The sequence below is a fragment of the Chiloscyllium punctatum genome, chromosome 23, assembly GCF_047496795.1.
Source record: "Chiloscyllium punctatum isolate Juve2018m chromosome 23, sChiPun1.3, whole genome shotgun sequence".
Classification (NCBI taxonomy): domain Eukaryota; kingdom Metazoa; phylum Chordata; class Chondrichthyes; order Orectolobiformes; family Hemiscylliidae; genus Chiloscyllium; species Chiloscyllium punctatum.
Window position 1 is genome coordinate 51,314,599 of NC_092761.1, and position 20,305 is coordinate 51,334,903.

The 20,305-nt window shown below is 41.9% G+C and overlaps 2 protein-coding genes across 3 annotated transcripts in view; one reads left to right on the forward strand and one right to left on the reverse strand.

Annotated features, from left to right (window-relative positions):
* Positions 1-7,750, forward strand: part of acad8 (acyl-CoA dehydrogenase family, member 8) — a 123,980-nt gene extending 116,230 nt beyond the window's left edge. For both annotated transcript variants that reach the window (XM_072592984.1, XM_072592985.1), the window contains one exon: positions 1,036-7,750. In XM_072592984.1, coding sequence (XP_072449085.1) covers positions 1,036-1,088 — 53 coding nt within the window. In that variant the 3' untranslated portion in view covers positions 1,089-7,750. The remainder of the gene's footprint in view (positions 1-1,035) is intronic.
* A 5,256-nt stretch (positions 7,751-13,006) lies between these two features.
* Positions 13,007-20,305, reverse strand: part of LOC140493980 (pannexin-3-like) — a 79,293-nt gene continuing 71,994 nt past the window's right edge. Inside the window, exons 4-5 of the mRNA XM_072592917.1 lie at positions 17,243-17,934; positions 13,007-13,074 (exon numbers count right to left, since the gene is read on the reverse strand). Coding sequence (XP_072449018.1) covers positions 13,007-13,074; positions 17,243-17,934 — 760 coding nt within the window. The remainder of the gene's footprint in view (positions 13,075-17,242; positions 17,935-20,305) is intronic.

The window sequence follows — 20,305 nt, forward strand, 5'->3', positions numbered from 1 at the left end:
GATATATTGCATGGAACAGGTTTCTATACTTAATGAAAACCACTACTTATTACAAGTAAATAAATTCTAATTGTGGGTAAATGGTTATGAATTATCAATACAGTTAAAACTTGAGCCCTTTTCTAAAACCTACCTCTGTGTGCATGTACACTCGTCTGGAGTTCTTTACAGCAGAGAGCTGTAAAGGCCAGGCTGTTAATTATATTCAAGGCTAACTAAGACAGATTTTAATCAGTAGAGCATCAAAGATTTTTGGGGAAAAACCATCATCTCCTGAATGGTGGAGTAGACTCAGTGCGCTAACTGGCCTACATCTGTTCCTGCAGATAGCGCACTGGAAATTGAGCTGCAGTGTTACAAATAGGAGGAAAACTACTTTGGGGGAACAGGTCATTAGCACCAGTAGATTGGGTGTTCCTTTTGTTTCCCAAGTCCTTTTAGTTCTCTGATCGTTTCCTTTGGGTTCTTCATTTCTTCACAGGTGACAAGAATGATTAGTTCACAAATTACAGTCTCTGACATTTTGGTTAAAAGTAACAGCTTACAAAAATCTGTCAATAGAAACCAAATGGCTTTCTTTTTAGCTCCAGCATTTTACTGGAGAGAGTGAAAAACATCACCTCCCCTTCTAGAGGTGCAAAAGCTTCTCTCTGCATTATTCTCAACTACAAGTGTTCAGCTACCCGGGAACCAATAGAGAATTGTTGCAGGCTGATGATCTTTGGCTTCCATGTCTATTGACGCAAAGCTCACGTTGTACATGCATCCCAGTGCACCTTCCCCCACTGCTTACAAAGCAGCATTGTAAACATAACCTGCAATGAGTTTATCACTTTGCTTTTTAAATGTACAACAATTCCTTCTTCAGTCCATTGTTATAAAATAGTCCTTCTCCAATTCAGTCCCCAATCAAAAATAAAGTGATATAAAAAGTTAGTCTTTACAGCAACAAGCTGCATTTATATGAACAAGACTGATCTTGAGGCAGTGTTTATATTCTGAAGAAGTAATTTCTGATTTTTACATTTCTTGTAGGTACCAATGAAGTTATGCGAATGCTTATCTCAAGAAACCTGTTTGATGAATAATTTTTCTGCATGCTAGGCCAGCACTGCCGTAGAGAAACAACTCGTCTGATTGATTGAAATGTCCTAGAAAGATCATTCAATTAACATTTGCACACCTACTTGATTAAAAGAAAAATATGAATAGCTATGAAATAGCCTTTTCCAGAAAGAGAAGAATGTCTGTACCCTTCAATGTAAGGTATCTGATCAGTAAAATATAACATTTTTGTTGTTTACTACTTTTGTGGCTCTGTACTGTACAAATTCTATATGATTAGAAACCCATCTGTAGCAACATGGCACAAACACTCCAACCATAAACAAATTCTCATTGTTTCACTGTTATCATTGTCACAGCAGCACAGCTGTCCACTGTGACATGAAAGGCCCAACTAGATACTGAAACTTGGCAACTGGTGAAATGCTGTCATTTTGGAAATGACTTAGTTTGAAAAACTGTCAACTGCAGCCATAAATGTTATTAAACTATTGCATAACTTGCCAGCTACATAACTGGTTTGGTTTTGGAATTATTTAATCTCCCTACAGAGTGAGTCCGTGTGGCATAAACATTGCTTTTCGGTCCTGGCTGTTTTGACTAGTATTGCATATGATGCAATGAAACTGGTTCAGGAAGCTCCATTCTCATCAGATGTGAAAATTGCCCTTCTCTGTTTTTCAAACAGATGCCAAATAAAATGACCGCGCACAATGAAGGCGCTTAAATGACCTAGTTAAACTCTGTTTAGATTAGATTCCCTACAGTGTGGAAACAGGCCCTTTGGCCCAACCAGTCCACACCCACCCTCCAAAGAGTAACCCGCCCAGACCCATTTCCCCTCTGACTAATGCCCTGAACACTACGGGCAATTTCGCATGGCCAATTCACCTGACCTGCACGTCATTGGACTGTGGGAGGAAACCGGAGCACCCGGAGGAAACCCACACAGACACAGGGAGAATGTGCAAACTCTATACAGACAGTCACCCAAGGCTGGAATCAAACCTGGGACCCTGGTGCGGTAAGGCTGCAGTGTTAACCACTAAGCCACCGTGCCGCCCCAACTGGTTACTGGATATTGAGGCCTCAACATAGAAGGTCAAGTTGTTTTTGTGATATTTAAGATAGAAATGTTAATTTTATGTCCCTTCCTCAGGCAGTTAAGCAAGCTCAATGGGCCTCAGACCTTGAGTTCAGCTAAGAATGGGAACAATGCTGTGTTCCCGTCCCAGATCAAGCAGAGATGAATAGGCAAAGCCAGTTCAAAATTAACAACGTGAGGACAGTCCCGTTCAAGCCAGGAATGTACAATACAAACATTGTGAAATCTGAGATCAAGTTGTGAAAGGTTCTTCATTTAATGAATAGAGGTAGATTCTAGAGTGTATTGCAATATCTAACCTCCAAGCAGAAAGTGAGACTGAGGAGTTGTGAAGCATTGTCAGTAACTCATTAGCCAAAGTGAGAAAACAAGTAATAAAGGAGGATGGTAAAGGTACAGATGACAACTCAGAAAAGGGAAGCAGCCGTGATTGAAACAGCTAGCACTATAAGTATTAAATGATTGTAACAGTATCTGAACTATAGACCTAATTTTGCTGAGCCTCAAAATATTCCATGACTCTGCTATACTTTATTTCGCGAGTTTTGAAAGATTTGTAGCTCAGGTTGAGGTTCTGAATGTAGCTTTGCTAGCTGAGCTGGAACTTTCGGTTTCAGACGTTTTATCACCGTACTAGGTAATATCTTCAGTGAGCCTCTGGATGAAACTTCACTCGGAGGCTCATTAATGATGTGACTTAGTATAGTGACGAAACGTCTGAAAACAAAACTTCCAGCTCAGCGAGCAAACCTACATCCAGATGCTTTATTTCAATCTGAACTCAATTATACTCAAGTTAAATTACATTTCTACCTGTTATACTTCAAATATATTAGATAATGCAATATATTTTACTAAGCTAGTAATTCAAAAACCTGAACAAATAATCCACAGCATGAGTTCAAATTCCACCATTGGAATTTGAATTCTGTTTAAAACATCAGGGGATTTTGAAACCGAAATTGCCAGAAAAGCTCAGCAGGTCTGTGAAGAGAAATCAAGATTTAACATTTCAGGTCCAGTGACCCTTCTTCAGAATTGATGGTAGCTAGGAAAAAGTTTTTTTTATATACAGAAGATAAGGTGGGAGGATGGGGTATGGAATAAGCAATAATTTGGGGATGGAGCCCAAAGAGAGAGAAGAGGAATTAGACAGATAAAGGAGAGGATAATGGTCAGCCTAGGAGAATGAATTCCTGATGAAGGGCTTTTGCCCAAAACATCAATTTTCCTGCTCCTCAGATGCTGCCTGACCTGCTTTGCTTTTCCAGCACCACTCTAATCTTGACTCTAGGAGAATGAATGGCTTCTAATGGTGACTATTAGTGGGTACTGTGAAGTAGCAAAATGTGATAACAGGGCCTGCTGCGTGGGGTTTGGGATAAGAAGATGGGAGGAGGTACCTTAAGGCCCAAAACTGTTGAACTCGAATTTGAGTCCAAAAGGCTGTAGATTTCCCCAAGTGGAAAATGAGGTGATGTTCTTCTAGCTTGTGCTAAGCTTTGCTGGAGCACTACAGCAAGCCCTGAGACAGAGATGTTGGCCAGTGAACAAAGTTGTGGGTTGAAGGAGCCGGCAACTGGAAACTCAAAATCTTTTGTGTGAATAGAATGTAGCCGTTCTGCAAAGTGATCAGTCTACACTTCATTACCCCAATATAGAGGAGACATCATTGTGAGCAGTGAATGCAGTAGACCAGATGGAGTGAAATGCAGGTAAAATGCTACTTCATCTGAAAGGTGTGTTTGGGCCCTATGATACTGCGGAGGGAAGAAATATTACATCTTCTGCGATTGCAGGGGAAGTTGTTGCTGGGGTGTTGGGAGTGAAGGAGGACTGGACAACAATGTCCTGTCAGGAATGGTCCTTGCAGAAGGCTGACAAGAGAACGGTGGGGATCATGTGTTTGTCAGTGGCATCCTGCTGGAAATGGCAGAAATTGCAACTAATGATCCTCTGCATGTGGATGTTTGTGGATGGTAGGTGAGAACAAGAGGGATTCTATCACTGTGAGGACCTATGAGGTTCTGCTCCTGTCATCTTTCTGCAGGACTTAATCCCCTTTTATGCTTTCCTGGGATAGCAAGCTTAAGTCTCATGGAATGCAAATGCACGTGGAAACTTTTCTTGTCCTTGATTGCACATTTTAGAAGGTAACCACACTTGTGTATGCAGGTAGAGGGGGAATAGGTAGCTTCCAGACAAACAAGGATGGTCAGGCACATATTGCAGGTATCCGGAATGAATATTATTTAATTACTGGTTTGGACACTCTATGGAATAAAGGAATTGGAATCCCATCCTGTTCATAAAGCTGAAGTGAATGTATAGTAGGTACTATGACTATAGTCAATGATCCTCTGTATCTATGATTATCTAGCTAAGGCATCAAAGTGAGAGGCTATCCCAGCTTTACTGACCTAATTGTTTGTGAACTTGATAAACTGATCTTTCTGATGGTTTATGATATTTGTAACCTCCTTTATGTGGAGATGGGCTCATGACTCAGAGATGCCACACAAATCTACAGATAACCTCATATAAGATATTAACAGGAAAAGACAAGGTAGATAAACCATTTTCAGTGGTTGGGTTTTCTAGAACTGGGGGGCATGGTACAAGAATTAGGGTCAGGTCATCAGGAGAGATGTTAGGAAGCACTTCTACCCACAAAGGTTGGTAGATGTTTGGATCTTACTTTCACATATGGCAGCTGTAGTGATTGGAACTAGGGCCAGGTGGATCTCATTGACTGAGATCCTCGATTGAGATTGTTAACCTGGGCTAAGGAAGCCCTGGCTGACAGATAATAACAGGAGATTCAGAAGGTCTCCTCAGTCTAGACACTGGTTTGAACTGGCTGTTCTGAGCCCATGTATAGAAAATAGAACAGTATAGCACAGCACAGCACAGGCCCTTTGGCCCTCAATGCTGTGCTGTTCTTTTATCATACTCTAAGATCAGACTAACCTACATACCCTTTATTGTACTATTATCCATGTGCTTATCGAAGAGTTGTTTAAATGTCCCTAATATATCTGACTCAACTACCACTGCTGGTAGTTGAGTCAGATTCTACCTAATTCTTGTACCATTTCATGCACTCACCACTCTGTGTGTAAAGAGAGTGATATCTCCCCTAAAGTTTCATCTAATCACTTAAAATTATGTGATAGACATTTCTGCCATGGGAAGAAGTCTCTGGCTATCCACTCTATCTGTGCCTCTCATCATCCTGTACACCTCTATCAAGTCACCTCTCATCCTTCTTTGCTCTAATTAGAAAAGCCATAGCTCCCTCAGCTTTTCTTCATAAGACATGCCCTCCAGTCCAGGCAGCATCCTGGTAAATCTCCTCTGAAACCCCTCTTAAAACATCTACATCTTTCCTATAATGAGATGACCAGAACTAAACACAATATTCCAAGTGTGGTCTAACCAGGGCTGTATAAAGCTGCAGCATAACCTCGTGGCTCTCCAACTCAATCCCCCTGCTAATGAAAGCCAACACACCATACTCCTCCTTAACAACCAATCAACTTGGATGGCAACTTTGAGGGATCTATGGACATGGGCCCCAAGATCCCACTGTTCCCTCACACTGCTAAGAATGACCCAAATTTGACCTTCCAAAGTGAATGACTTCACGTTTTTCCACATTGAACTGACACTTATCAGCCCAGCTCTACATCCTGTCAATGTCTCATTGCAGCCTACAACAGCCCTCCACGCTATCCACAATTCCACCAACCTTCGTGTCAGAGGCAAAGTTACTAACCCAGCGTTCCACTTTCTCATCCGAATCATTTATAAAAATCACAGAGCAGAGGTCCCAGAACTGATTCCTGTGGAACACCACTGGTCACTGAGCTCCAGACTGAATACTTTCCATCCACCACCATCCTCTTGTCTTCTATAGGCTGGCCAACTCTGTATCCAGACAGCAGGATTTCCCTGTATCCCATTCGTCCTTCCTTTCTGAATGATCCTACCATAGGGAGCATTATCAAACATCAGTATGGTGCACATGTAAATTTTAACCATGTTAAATAAAAGGGTGACTTGGGTATTGGCATTCTGGCTTCTGTACAATCATTTCAGCAGTGGAAGGGTGATCAGTTATTAATTTTAAATCTGAGTTTGTTTTTTTTTGTTAAGCAAAGATATTAAAGGATATTGCCCAAAGACATCTATGTGGAGGCCACGGATCAGCCGTGATCTAATTGGATAGTATAGCAGGCTCAAGGTGCTGAATGGCTTTCTCCTGTTCCTACATTCCTATAATCTCCAGGATGAACTGCAGGCAGAAATGTTCAAAGTCAATGTCATCTTTAATCTGTTACTTATTGGGTGCTTGTCATTTTCTGTCCATGGATAGATGAAGGCTCCATGTTGACGAGTCTCTCAAGAATCTTGCCTTGCTTCCAGTTGCTGCTGTGGGCCTGAGAGACACCTTTCCACCAACTGCACACCATTTGCCTTGCTATCTGCAGTGCTTCTTCATGACACTGTTTCATGGTATGGTACCAGTTCCCTTCACAGCTGAACAGTAGCTAAGATCAGTCTCTGAGCCTCTTTGCTTCCCATTCTGTTGGCAAAATTGGGAATAAGTGGATAATACTTGACACTAGGTGTTTTAATAGGTACTTTTCAGCACACATTTTGTGCTGTGACATCCTATGCATTTACTACAATCTCACTTCCTCACATTCGCTCGTTATTTGTTTTATACACACTGTTACTGGGGGTTTTCTGATGCAGTGGTAGCGTCCCTATGTCCCAGCTGCTTCAACATGTCATGCCCGAATAGGTTGATTAAAAATAGCCACACTTTGCTAATGCTACTGTTGCCATTTCATTTAAATCTCAGGACTGTCACATGGTTATGCATCTTATCCAGGTAATATCCTTAACGCTTTAAGGATCATTTTCGGGAACATATTGGAGAAACTAGAAAATGGAATTCTTTGTACATTGCTCAGATCAGAAGAATTTCTTTTGCTATTTCTTGAAAATTAATATTTAAAACTTCAAGGAAGAGGGAGTTTACCTAGCGCTTTAAAAATACTTTATGAAAATAGTATCTATCAAAGCTGTTAAGAAAAGATGACAGATGCATTTTGTAACTTAATTGCAAGACAAACAGGCTTGGAGAAACCTTCCATCTATGCTGGAGGTTACCTTGCATTATTCTCTGAAATATTGTTGCTTTTCAATACACAACTAGAGGCCATTGAGGAGAGACTTGTAAGAAGAAATAATTCTCTCTCTCTCTGTCTCTCTGTCTCTCTTTTTCTCTATCAGTAAGAGAAATATCCTTAAAATAAAACCAGCTCTTTCAGTTATACTTGGGGAAAAAACTGAAAATTTAAAGTAACAGGACTCCTCACAGGTTTCCCATTTGGAACTGAAATCTGGCATGAAGCTCTCCCATCATTCTGTGACTGTCAGCAATTGTTCGTGTCAGCAGCAAATCAGGAGCTTTGTTTGTTTTTGTGACCTTTTCCAAATCCATGATATCTCTGCAGAAGTGTATTGTGTTGTCTGCGTGCATGTGTGAGATTAAGAACATATATTGTAAGTCTGCACAATATCTTTCTTAATGATTTGCTTTGCCATTTAAATAACATTTTTTTAAATAAACAAGTTATTGCTGCTTTTATTTGAGAAATCTGGTGAAAGTCTGTTTTGTTCTAGATAACCATAATGAAGAAAAATAAATTGACCATTTTGGTAATTAAATAAAACATGTACAGTTTTGATATGGCTTGCAAAATAGTGGAGCTTGAATACCAGCACATTCATCCCATCAGTGTTGTAACATACAAATGGTAATTAGGTAGTACAGAGTTTGAATATTGTTTGGGAAAATAGTTGTCAAGGGTTTTCATTTTGCTCTCATCAGGTCAAATTATCCAAAGTACCAATGTAAAAGGACATCAACTATGATACTACATGAGAGAAGACTGCTGATTGGTTGCGATGCACTGAGAAAGATCTGTGACCTTTTTTTTGAGTTGAACCAACATCCTCGTGTATTAATATATGGAGATACCAGCGTGTAACATTGCAAACCCAACATACAGTTTTTAATTGGTTTCAGTGCAATTCTTCATGGACTAAAGACTATTAAGCAAATATTGTCCAATGGCAGAATCATATCAAAAGTTGGACACTGAGTTGAGTTTAGCACGTGCGATCTCGTTGGGCTATGGTCATACCTTGCTTTTTGCAAGCAATCAAAGAGATATGCCAGTTGACATGATTTGCCAAACTTTGAGAAAGGTAGTCTAACATACCTAGTTGTTCCTTCAATGCCATTGTGTCAAAATGCGAGAACCTCCTTGGTTGACTGCCAATTTAGGATTGCCAGTCAGGTTCTCAGTATCATGCACTTGCTAATACTAGAAGCTACATATATCCTTTTTTTTCTTTTTCGAATCAGTCTGTTAAGGGATGTTCTTATGCTCCTCTGGAGAAGGTAGGACTTGACATCCTATTGTTTGTAGACAGACACAGGTACTGCACCTGTTTCAACTCAACAAAATAGCTGGTTCTGATTCATCTCTCAGGGAAGTGCATTGACGGAAAAAAATCTATAGTTTATAATTTAAACAAATTAGCTTCCTAACAGTATTGTGGGTGCACCTACACTAATTGGCCTGTAGCTGTTCAAGAAGACAGCTCAGCACCACCTTCTCAAGTGCAGTTAGGGATGAGCAATAAATGATGGCCCAGGCAGCAATGTCACATCTCATGAATGATTTTTAAAAAATTATTCATTCGTATGAGATGGAGAATATCTTTTGTACTTGACAGCTGTGTCCTGCTAATGGTTAACATCATGTGTTGGTACTGCATAGCATTTACATGAAACAGCTGTTTACCTGTTGCTCAAAATCCTTAACCTGTCAGGGTAATCTGAGGTAAACTGGGCATGTCTTGCACCAAACATGATGGTCATAGGTCCACATTTGATTTTATGCAATTTTCAGCTAGAAATATTCTGGTCAGGTACCCATTATCCCAGGGGTGACCTAACAGCACCCTATTTCAGCATCAATTAATCAGCTGAGCCCTATTTACAGTAAGGCCAATTATAGCTGCTATCTCCCCATAGACTACTCTAGGATACAGGTCTTTGACATCGTCGTTTGGACTTGGAACCATTGTGTGAATCAATACTCATTTGAAGCTATGGATGCTGTTGCTGTGGGATTTCCACTCTTGAGCCAGCTGTTTGTTGAATTCCATGCGATGGGATGATATGTAGCTCGCCAGGCCAACATTTATTGCCCAAACCTCTTGAACTGAATGATTTGCTGAGTATAATGAATCGATAACATTATAACGTGTCCTGAGTCACATTTACATAGAACATAACAAAGTACAGCACAAAACAGGCCCTTTAGCCCACGATGTTGTGCCGAGGAGTAATCCTAATGTAAAATAAAATTACTTAACCTACGCATCCCTCAATTCATTGCTGTCCATGTGCATGTCCAGCGGTCGCTTAGCTGTCCCTAATGACTCTGCTTCCACCACCACCACTGGCAACACATTCCATGCATTCACAACTCTCTGCGTAAAGAACCTTCCTCTGACATTCCCTCTATACCTTTCTCCTAATATCTTAAAAAACTATGACCCCTCGTACCCATCAATCCTGCCCTGGGGAAAAGGCCAGATACGTTAAGGGCAACATATTTTGTGAAGCGCATTAGTGAATCAGATGGATTTTATGACAACTGATAGTGGTCAAGGTCACCATCAAACTTGAAATTTAAATATTTTGAATTCAAATTTCACCACCTACCATTGTGGGATCCATATCCCTGGATCTTTGGATTACTAGCCCAGCGACATTTCCACTATGCAACTGCCTTCCTAGTGGCACCTAATTTTCGACCCCTTGCAAATTCCCAGTAAATGATACATTTCTGTATTTAAATCTTTAGTTGTATGTAAGAATTTCTTTAATTTAAAAAAAAGTGCTGGAGAATCTGAGCAGGTCTAACAACTGTCAAGAGAGGAACACAGAATTAACATTTCTTCCAAAAAAGATCTATGTAGGACTCAACGTTAACTGAGTTCTTCTCTACACAGATGCTGCCAGACCTGAGTTTTTCCAGCATTTTCTGTTAATCGTTTCAAATTTTCAGCATTTGCAGAACTTTCGTAAGTATCTCCTCGCATGTGCAAATAGGCTTCATCTTGTGTTCACGGTTTCATTTATAATAAAACAGTCAAAATTAACTTCCTTTTCTTAATGTTCTAGTTCAAAAATCAGCAGCATGCTGTCTAATTCTATTTACTCTAAACCTACCTTCATCGATCACTGAACACATTAGGGTTCCTGCAGTTCTGTGCAGTATAAGATTAGTTATATAAACATCATCATAAATAGTGTTTGAACCATTAGTTTGCAGGATTGATGTTGAAATATCAAAGCCATCCTGGGAGCTGATGGCTGCACTGAACGGATCATATTTTGCTATATGCCATGCAAACTCATGAACAGACATCATTTTGGTCCATAAAATGCCCAGTGTGGTACCAGTGTTGAACAACATGTGAACAGCACAGCAGCAGCAATACAAGAGGTGTCTGCCAATAGGAGGGTGCTACACCATCAAGCCAGAGATATTCTGCCTATCAGACTGAGTAACGTGGTATATGATTTTCAATGCTGATTTGATGCTAGGTCTGTATTCCCAGTGATTGACAAATCAAATCCAATTATATTTCTCTGTGACTTGTCACAATAAATAGGGTGCTATGCTTAACCAGCTCGCACATACAGCATTAAAAACAGAGTCCAACAGATATAGTTCTGTAAATGGACAGCATTTGTTATATAATCCTGCGTGTGAAAAATTACACTGACTGCCAATTTAGGATTGGCAGTCAGGTTGTGAATATTGTGCACTTGCTAGTACCAGAAGCTAGGTATGTTCCTTTGTTTGTTGTCCTTTGAATCAGGCTGTTGAGCGATATTATTACACCCCCTGGACGAGGTGGTACTTAAAATCCTAAATAAAAACTAAAAGAACTGTGGATGCTGTAAATCAAAAACAAAAACAGAAATTTCTAGAAAAGCTCAGCCGGTCCAGCAGCATCTGTGGAGAAAAATCAGTTAATGATTTGATTCGAGTGACCCTTCCTCAAAACTGGACTTCAAACCCTGTTCTTTGTAGATAAACACATGCAATGCACCAGCTTCAGTTCAACAAATTGGTGATAGCCATTCTCTGATTCATTTCTCAGAGGTAATGCATTGACAAAACAGAATCTGTGGTTTAGAATTTAAACACATCTTGGAAGTTACCTGTCAGCCATCATTAGCTGGTACATTCTCCATGGCAACCCCTCTACCGGTCAGTGGCCACTTACTAATCAATTAGCACTTCACTCTCACAGTATAAAGGTTTGTGTTCCCTTTGCATTAGTCCATGTCCTGATGAATACAAGACAGAAAAATTTTGACAATTTTCACTTACTTTCAGCAATATTCAGGGAATGCCAAACTATCACTTATGCTGTTCAGGGCAGGATAAAGAACTAGGGCGAGGTCTATCTCAACCAGTACGAGGATAGAACTGCACACTGGTGTCTTCCTGAATTGTGTTAGTTTCTATCAAACTGAGGTAACTGAAATCTGTAACTCCCAGGTCATATATGTGTATATCCTGCAATTGGTACTGGCATTATCAACACCCTGGCAGTTAAGAAGCCAAATGCAATGTTTGCATTGATTTCAGAAGGGCTAGAATACAAAGAGCAGAGATACTGCTGAGGTTGTACAAGGCTCTGGTCAGACCAAATTTGGAATATAGTGAGCAGTTTTGGATCTTATATCTAAGGAATGGTGTGCTGGTGTTGGAGGGGGTCCAGTGGAAGTTTACAAGAATGATCTTGGGAATAAGGGTTCATATGAGGACCATTGAGGACTCTGGGTCTGTACTCAATGGAGTTTAGAAGGACGAGGGGGATCTCATTGAAACTTACAGAATACTGAGAAGCCTGAATGGAATAGACTTGAAGAAGATGTTTCCACTAGGATTCAAGAACACAGCCTGAGAGTGAAGGACGACCCTTTAGAACTGAGATGAGGAGAAATTACTTCAGTGGAAGGGTGGTTGATCTGTGGAACTCATTGCTACAGAAGGCTGACTGTGGAGGCCAAGTGTATTTAGACAGAGATAGCTCGGTTTCTTAATTAGTAAAGAAATTAGGGAGAAAGCAGGAAAATAAGGTTGAGAAATCTCAGTTATGATCAAACAGCAGAGGAAATTCGATGGGCTTCTATATGTTTTGATCTTATAGTCTGTCCTATTGTAAGATAATATACATTAGAGCAAAATGCAGATATTATATGCAGCCGTTGCAATGATATAAATAGTGTGTTGCCTATCCCATGGTATAGATAATTTAACATCATTCATGGTACTCATATGACTTGGAGAATACATTACCCGTGCTCCAGGAAATATTCACATTATGTAAACATCATCTTATTATACAGATAATATACGCTCCCCAACTTGTGGGATTGGACATATAAGTACAGCATAGGATCAAGACACAATGCATTCCCTATAACCAGTAATGCACATCAATTCATAAAGTTTCAGATACAGAGAACAGAATAAAATAAAACTTTTTATGAAAACAATAATATGTGCCACCTAACCTGTATGAAATACAATAATTTGTTACAGTCCTTTGAGTACATGTTCAGTGAATGTGCTTTAACATTTTATCACAAATACATTTAGGGCAAAATGTGGGAAACTGCAGAGTCCATTTATTGGAGTTGTTGCCATTGTTGTGATATCAGCAACTTGAGGAGCTTTGAGGATTTGCACAAGTCCAATCTGTAGCCTCCCTTGTTTGAAATCGTCCTGTATTATAATCAGAGAAATCGCATATGAATATACATTTTATAAATAATACACTTAAGATTTTATGAATTTTAAACCTTTGTTGACTTTGAAACTGTAATCAATATTGATATTGCTGTGCAGTTTGGTGGAAATACTGCATTGCTAGAAGAGCTGAAATTTTGATGAGTTGTTAAAAGAATGGCCAGGTTTGCTCTCTGAGTTGGATTAAAGATACCAACTGGAGCAGAGTTGGAGGAGAAGCATGTAATGATCTGATCAGTTGGGGAACATCAATCTCTCAATCACTACTATCAAAACCATATACTGGATTAGTGGTGCTGGAAGAGCACAGCAGTTCAGGCAGCATCCAACGAGCAGCGAAATCGACGTTTCGGGCAAAAGCCCTTCATCAGGAATAAAGGCAGTGAGCCTGAAGCATGGAGAGATAAGCTAGAGGAGGGTGGGGGTGGGGAGAGAGTAGCATAGAGTACAATGGATGAGTGGGGGAGGAGATGAAGGTGATAGGTCAAGGAGGAGAGGGTGGAGTGGATAGGTGGAAAAGAAGATAGGCAGGTCGGACAAGTCAAGGAGACAGTAACTGAGCTGGAAGTTTGAAACTAGGATGAGGTGGGGGAAGGGGAAATGAGGAAGCTGTTGAAGTCCACATTGATGCCCTGGGGTTGAAGTGTTCCGAGGGGGAAGATGAGGCGTTCTTCCTCCAGGCGTCTGGTGGTGAGGGAGCAGTGGTGAAGGAGGCCCAGGACCTCCATGCCCTCGGCAGAGTGGGAGGGGGAGTTGAAATGTTGGGCCACGGGGCAGTTTGGTTGATTGGTGCGGGTGTCTCGGAGATGTTCCCTAAAGCTCTCTGCTAGGAGGCGCCCAGTCTCCCCAATGTAGAGGAGACCACATCGGGAGCAACGGATACAATAAATGATATTGGTGGATGTGCAGGTGAAACTTTGATGGATGTGGAAGGCTCCTTTAGGGCCTTGGATAGAGGTGAGGGAGGAGGTGTGGGCACAGGTTTTACAGTTCCTGCGGTGGCAGGGGAAAGTGCCAGAATGGGAGGGTGGGTCGTAGGGGTGTGTGGACCTGACCAGGTAGTCACGGAGGGAACAGTCTTTGCGGAAGGCGGAAAGGGGTGGGGAGGGAAATATATCCCTGGTGGTGGGTTCTTTTTGGAGGTGGCGGAAATGTCGGCGGATGATTTGGTTGATGCGAAGGTTTGTAGGGTGGAAGGTGAGCACCAGGGGCGTTCTGTCCTTGTTACGGTTGGAGGGGTGGGGTCTGAGGGCGGAGGTGCGGGATGTGGACGAGATGCGTTGGAGGGCATCTTTAACCACGTGGGAAGAGAAATTGCGGTCTGTAAAGAAGGAGGCCATCTGGTGTGTCCTATGGTGGAAATGGTCCTCCTGGGAGCAGATACGGCGGAGGCTGAGAAATTGGGAATACGGGATGGCATTTCTGCAAGAGATAGGGTGGGAAGAGGTGTAATCCAGGTAGCTATGGGAGTCAGTGGGTTTGTAAAAAAATGTCAGTGTCAAGTCGGTCGTCACTAATGGAGATGGAGAGGTCCAGGAAGGGGAGCAAGGTGTCAGAGATAGTCCAGGTAAATTTAAGGTCAGGGTGGAATGTGTTGGTGAAGTTGATGAATTGCTCAACCTCCTCACGGGAGCACAAGGTGGCGCCAATGCAGTCATCAATGTAGCGGAGGAAGAGGTGGGGAGTGGTGCTGGTGTAATTATGGAAGATCAACTGTTCTACATAGCCAACAAAGAGACAGGCATAGCTGGGGCCCATACGTGTGCCCATGGCTACGCCTTTGGTCTGGAGGAAATGGGAGGATTCAAAGGAGAAATTGTTAAGGGTGAGGACCAGTTCAGCCAAACGAATGAGAGTGTCAGTGGAAGGGTACTGTTGGGGACGTCTGGAGAGGAAAAAACGGAGGGCTTGGAGGCCCTGGTCATGGGGGATGGAGGTGTAGAGGGATTGGATATCCATGGTGAAGATAAGGCGTTGGGGGCCAGGGAAACGGAAGTCTTGGAGGAGGTGGAGGGCGTGGGTGGTGTCTCGAACGTATGTGGGGAGTTCCTGGACTAGGGGGGATAGGACAGTGTCAAGGTAGGTAGAGATGGGTTCAGTGGGGCAGGAGCATGCTGAGACAATGGGTCGGCCAGGGTGGTCAGGCTTGTGGATCTTGGGAAGGAGGTAGAACTGGGCAGTGCGGGGTTCCCGGACTATGAGGTTGGAAGCTGTGGGTGGGAGATCTCCTGAGGTGATGAGGTTCTGTATGGTTTGGGAGATGATGGTTTGGTGATGGGGGGTGGGGTCATGGTCGAGGGAGCAGTAGGAAGAGGCATCCTCGAGTTGGCGTTTTGCTTCAGCGGTGTAGAGGTCAGTGCGCCAGACTACCACTGCGCCCCCTTTATCCGCTGGCTTGATGGTGAGGTTGGGATTGGAGCAGAGGGATTGGAGGGCTGCGCGTTGTGAGGGTGAGAGGTTGGAGTGGGGGAGGGGGGACGACAGGTTGAGGCGGTTAATGTCCCGGCGGCAGTTGGAAATGAAGAGGTCGAGGGCAGGTAATAGGCCAGCGCGGGGTGTCCAGGTGGATGCAGTGCATGTTAACCGATCATTTGTTTTGAATATTATGCTGTGTGCATACTAACTACGGTGTTTGCCTGTGAAACACAACTCACTGTTCTTGAAAAATATCTCTTGGTTGTAAAGCATTTTGGAATCCCTTAAGATTTGGTTGAATGCTGTAAGAATGCAAACACCTTAATCATGTAATCATGTTAACACTAATAAAATCCAGTGCATGTTTATTAGCTCCAATGCTGAGGTTGCAAGTTTTCTTTTAACTTAAGAGAAACTGACATGCAAAACAGTATTTTCTCACAATCTTCCCTTTTCCATTTCAGATTACCAGTTTTGGTAACTTTCTATCTACATCAATACTGAGGAAGTTACAACAAGCGTCAATGCAGGGAGATCAGGCAAATTTGAATGCTGTGTGCCAGTGGACAATAGCAAAGATTATTTGGAGTGGAGTGGCAAACAACAGAGAGCAAAATTCAAATCTGGCCATTAGTGTTGAGAGTCAAGTAGGTAAGTTATTTAGTTTATTGGTTAGGGTTTTTGATTAATGTAAATGATCAATTTGTTGTTCATTTGCTTTTAATGATTGGTGCTTCAGTCATTAAAAAGCCTTAAAACTAATAACAGTTTGGGGACAGGGAAGTGTTGTAAGTGAACATTTCTGCTTAAGATGACTCCATTTTGGAATTATTCTGTTCAGCAACGTTGAGTTGAAGTGTACGTTGGAGACACTTCATCATGAAGGAGTATGTTGGAAGTTTGCTTCAAGTCTTAGATTTCGTAGAGAAACAGGATCAGAATGAGATTGCTGTGACAATAAGGGGAACGCAGGTTAGAGAAACTGCAGAAGCTGATCCTATCCAGTAGGCACAATGTATTTGCTACTTGTGAGAGTGAAGAGAAAGATTGTTGTTTCCAAGAAGGGTTTGCATATAGTGCTTAGGGCCTCAGGGATCAAAGAGGAAATGGAATTAGGGCACTGAGTTGGATGGGAGAAAGTGAGGACTGCAGATGATAGAGATCAGAGTCGAGAGTGTGGTGCTGGAAAAGCACAGCAGGTCAAGCAGCAATCGAGGAGTAGGAGAATCGACGTTTCAGGCATAAGCCTACTGAGTTGGATGTTAAACCACAATCGTATTGAAAGGCAGAGTGGATTTAAACGGCTGAATGACTTACTGCTGTTCCTATTTTCTCTGTTTCTATGTTGAAAGGACAGCTGGAATGATGACCATGCGGCACCTTGGAGAGGGAAGTTGTTCATAAGCTTAAATATTTGTTTAAATATCCTCTCTCTGTGCCACCAGCATGCCGTAGAAGCAGTGTGTATCATGACAAAGGTACACTGTAGCAACTTGGGAAAGTTTCTACTTATTAAGGCCAGCAGGTAGATGAGAAATTTACCATTGTCCTGACTTAAATGTTCTAGAATTGGGCAGAAAATACTGGTCTACCAATAACTCCCACATCACGAGTTAATTAAAATACACTCCTGTTGCCATTGTCTGATTTATTGCTGCTGTGTTATGCATTTAGGATTTAGCTTGAAATTTGAGATCACTTTATTGTAATATTGTTGCTTGTCACTTACCCTGATACTGTTCTCCTTGAGAACCCAAATATCCCCGCTGATGCAATCCAATTTCCCCATTTTCTGTGCTTGCAGTGGTATAGCCGCCACCTTCACGTGTGTAGTTTTCCAATCCTACAAGCAGTGTCATCATATCTAACAGGGTATAACCATGTCCCCCTGCACTCACATCCTTCACAACACACACCATGGCCAGACGATTAAATGACTCCAGCTGATTGATGTTTGCACGCAGCAAATGGAGAATGATGTTGAGGTCATTCAGAGCACAACCCAGCATCTTCTTACTAACCAAGTTAAATGCAGGAAGCATCTCATATACAGCCAAAAATTGTTTGTCCCAGTAACAGAGCTGCAGTAGGGTGTAAATAATCATGGGGACTAAGAGAAGGTAGACAGCACCATTAACCACACTAATCATCTTGAATATAGTCACTGAAGTCAGCTTACACTGAATCACAGATGGGATGCCAGGATCATTGGCCAGGAGTCCTGATTTGATGGAGCAACTGAACTCATCCTGGAAAAATGCTGGGAAATGGCAATAGACGAGGTAAAGGCAGGCAGCAGAAATGAACACCAACATAAGTAGCTGCCTCATGTAGTACATGCAAACAAAATAATAGGAGCGACTCTTGCAAGCCAGGTAACGCTGTAGAAGTGGAAACTCAAAGAACTTCTCCCTTCGAGCTCTTTCAACACAAAAGAAACACAAAAATGTAAATATGCATGTAACACAATCATGTAAAATTGGATTGGCATGTAAACAATGCATGTATAATGTTTTGACATTATAATTAAAGGAGTGACAAGTCATTGATATGTCAATGCAGTAAAAGCAAAGCTGCACCCAAGTTTAGTGATGTTCTGTTGGGCTCAGAGATTTTGTTTTCCATCAGTGTGAAAAAGAAACTGCTACCAGCACAAAGCAGGTATAATTGAAAGTGGTACAGGAGATGAATAACAGGATTGCCACTATGAAGGATCTATTGAAGAATCATCAGTCCAAAATATTAATTCTATTTCTCCCCATTAAAAAACTGCCCAAGTACTACTAAATATTTTCAGCATTTTGTGTTTTTATTTTAGATCTTTCACATCAACAGTACTGTTATCCATCTTCTTGAAGTCCTGGTATAATACCAGAAATATTTCAATTACTTGACCCAACAGCATTTCCCACAGCCCAATTTAGAGTCCATTCTCTTGTTTCCACTCCTGTCATTTTCCGCTTTCCTTCTTTCGTCTATCACTGCCAGTCGCCAAATATCATTCAGTTCTACCGATTCCACCACAGCGTGCATCCTCAGATGCCATAGCCAACATCTTCCTCAAATGCAAACAAACCATTTAGGTAGGAGGAGGCAATTCAGCACCCACTGGTCTCTCTCTGTTCCGTAACTGTTGAAAATTCTGCCATTTAGTTTGCATGGGATTATACAGGATAGGCAATATAGAGATGTTTCATTCAGCTCAACCAGACCATGTTGGTGTTTATACTTCACTTCAACCTCTTCCCATTTTTTTCTCAGCTAAAGCTGTCATCATAACCCAGCATTCTCTTCTCCCTTATATCTTTGCCGAGTTTCTCCTTAGCCACATTTACATTATCTAACCAGTGTCAGCAGTGAGTTCCTCATTCTCAGCACTCTTTAAGTAAAGAAGTATGTCCTGACTTCCCTGTTGGGTTTCTTAGTGACTGTCTTTTATTGATGACTTCCAAAATGTGTTCTTTCCTGCAAGAGAAAAAGTTATCTCTGTGTCCACTCTATTAAAATCCTTTCATGATTTGAAGTACCTATATTTCTGCTTGCTTTTTCTCTTGATAAAATAAATATTTTACATGTCTCTATACTTAATTTCTACTAACTTGTTTCCCCAGCCTATGTCATAGAGTCAGACAGCACAGACTCTTCGGTGTGTCTGTTAATATCATTCTCACTTTTCACAATATTTCCAAGCTTCATGTCATCTGCAAATATTTTCTTTCTGCTCCGACACAGAAATCCATTAATACGTTCATTTATTCATGTCAGAAAGAGCAGTGGTCCTTATACTGAGCTTTGAAGGCACCACCATTCGCTCTTGGACACTTGAAAAGAATTCTTCATCACTACACTTTAAGCCCGAGCTGATTTCATTGGGACACTGCTATTGTTCTTTAAATCCCATATGATTATCCTAATACATTTTATGTAGCATTTTATGAAACACTTTTTCAAAGTACATATGAACACTATCATACACGCCACCCACATCCGAATGCTCTGTTGTTTCATTGAACACCTTCATTGCTGCACTTTTGGAGATCAAACATCAAGGAGAAGTTAATACCAGGATCCTGAACAGCATTGATGTACAGAGGGATAAACAAAAAAAAAACAAAGGAACAGGCCTGCACCATTCCTGATTCTCTACCTAAACTTGTAGCGTATTTTCTAAGGATCTTGGGTTCAAGTCCATAGTTCCCTGAAAATGGCCATGCAGGTGAATAAGATGGTCAAGGAGGTCCAACCTCGCGGCCTCGGAACTCCCGGTGTCTGACCTCGCTGCCTCAGAACTCTCGGCCTCACAACTACTAGCTTTAGCACAGGCCTGGCATTGCATCCTCCTAGCCAGCAGGATGGCCTCTTGGCCCGGCATGGAGTCCTGTCAGCCTTGCATGGCATTCTCTCGGTTTGGTATGGCAATCTCCCAACTGCCCAGCATGGCGGTCTTCGGGTGGTATGTGGTGGTCTCTCGGCCTGGCATGGCCTCAGCATGGACTTCTGGTCTCAAGGTGATACCAGAGCGATCTCCCAGCCTCGTGAGTCCTGAGGTGAAGCTGGGTGCAATATGGAGTCAGAGCCCAGTGGTTAGCACTGTTGCCTCACAGCGCCAGAGACCTGGGTTCAATTCCCGCCCCAGGTGACTGACTGTGTGGAGTTTGCACATTCTCCCCGTGTCTGCGTGGGTTTCCTCCGGGTGCTCCGGTTTCCTCCCACAGTCCAAAGATGAGCAGGGCAGGTGAATTGGCCATGCTAAATTGTCCGTAGTGTTAGGTAATGGGTAGATGTAGATGTT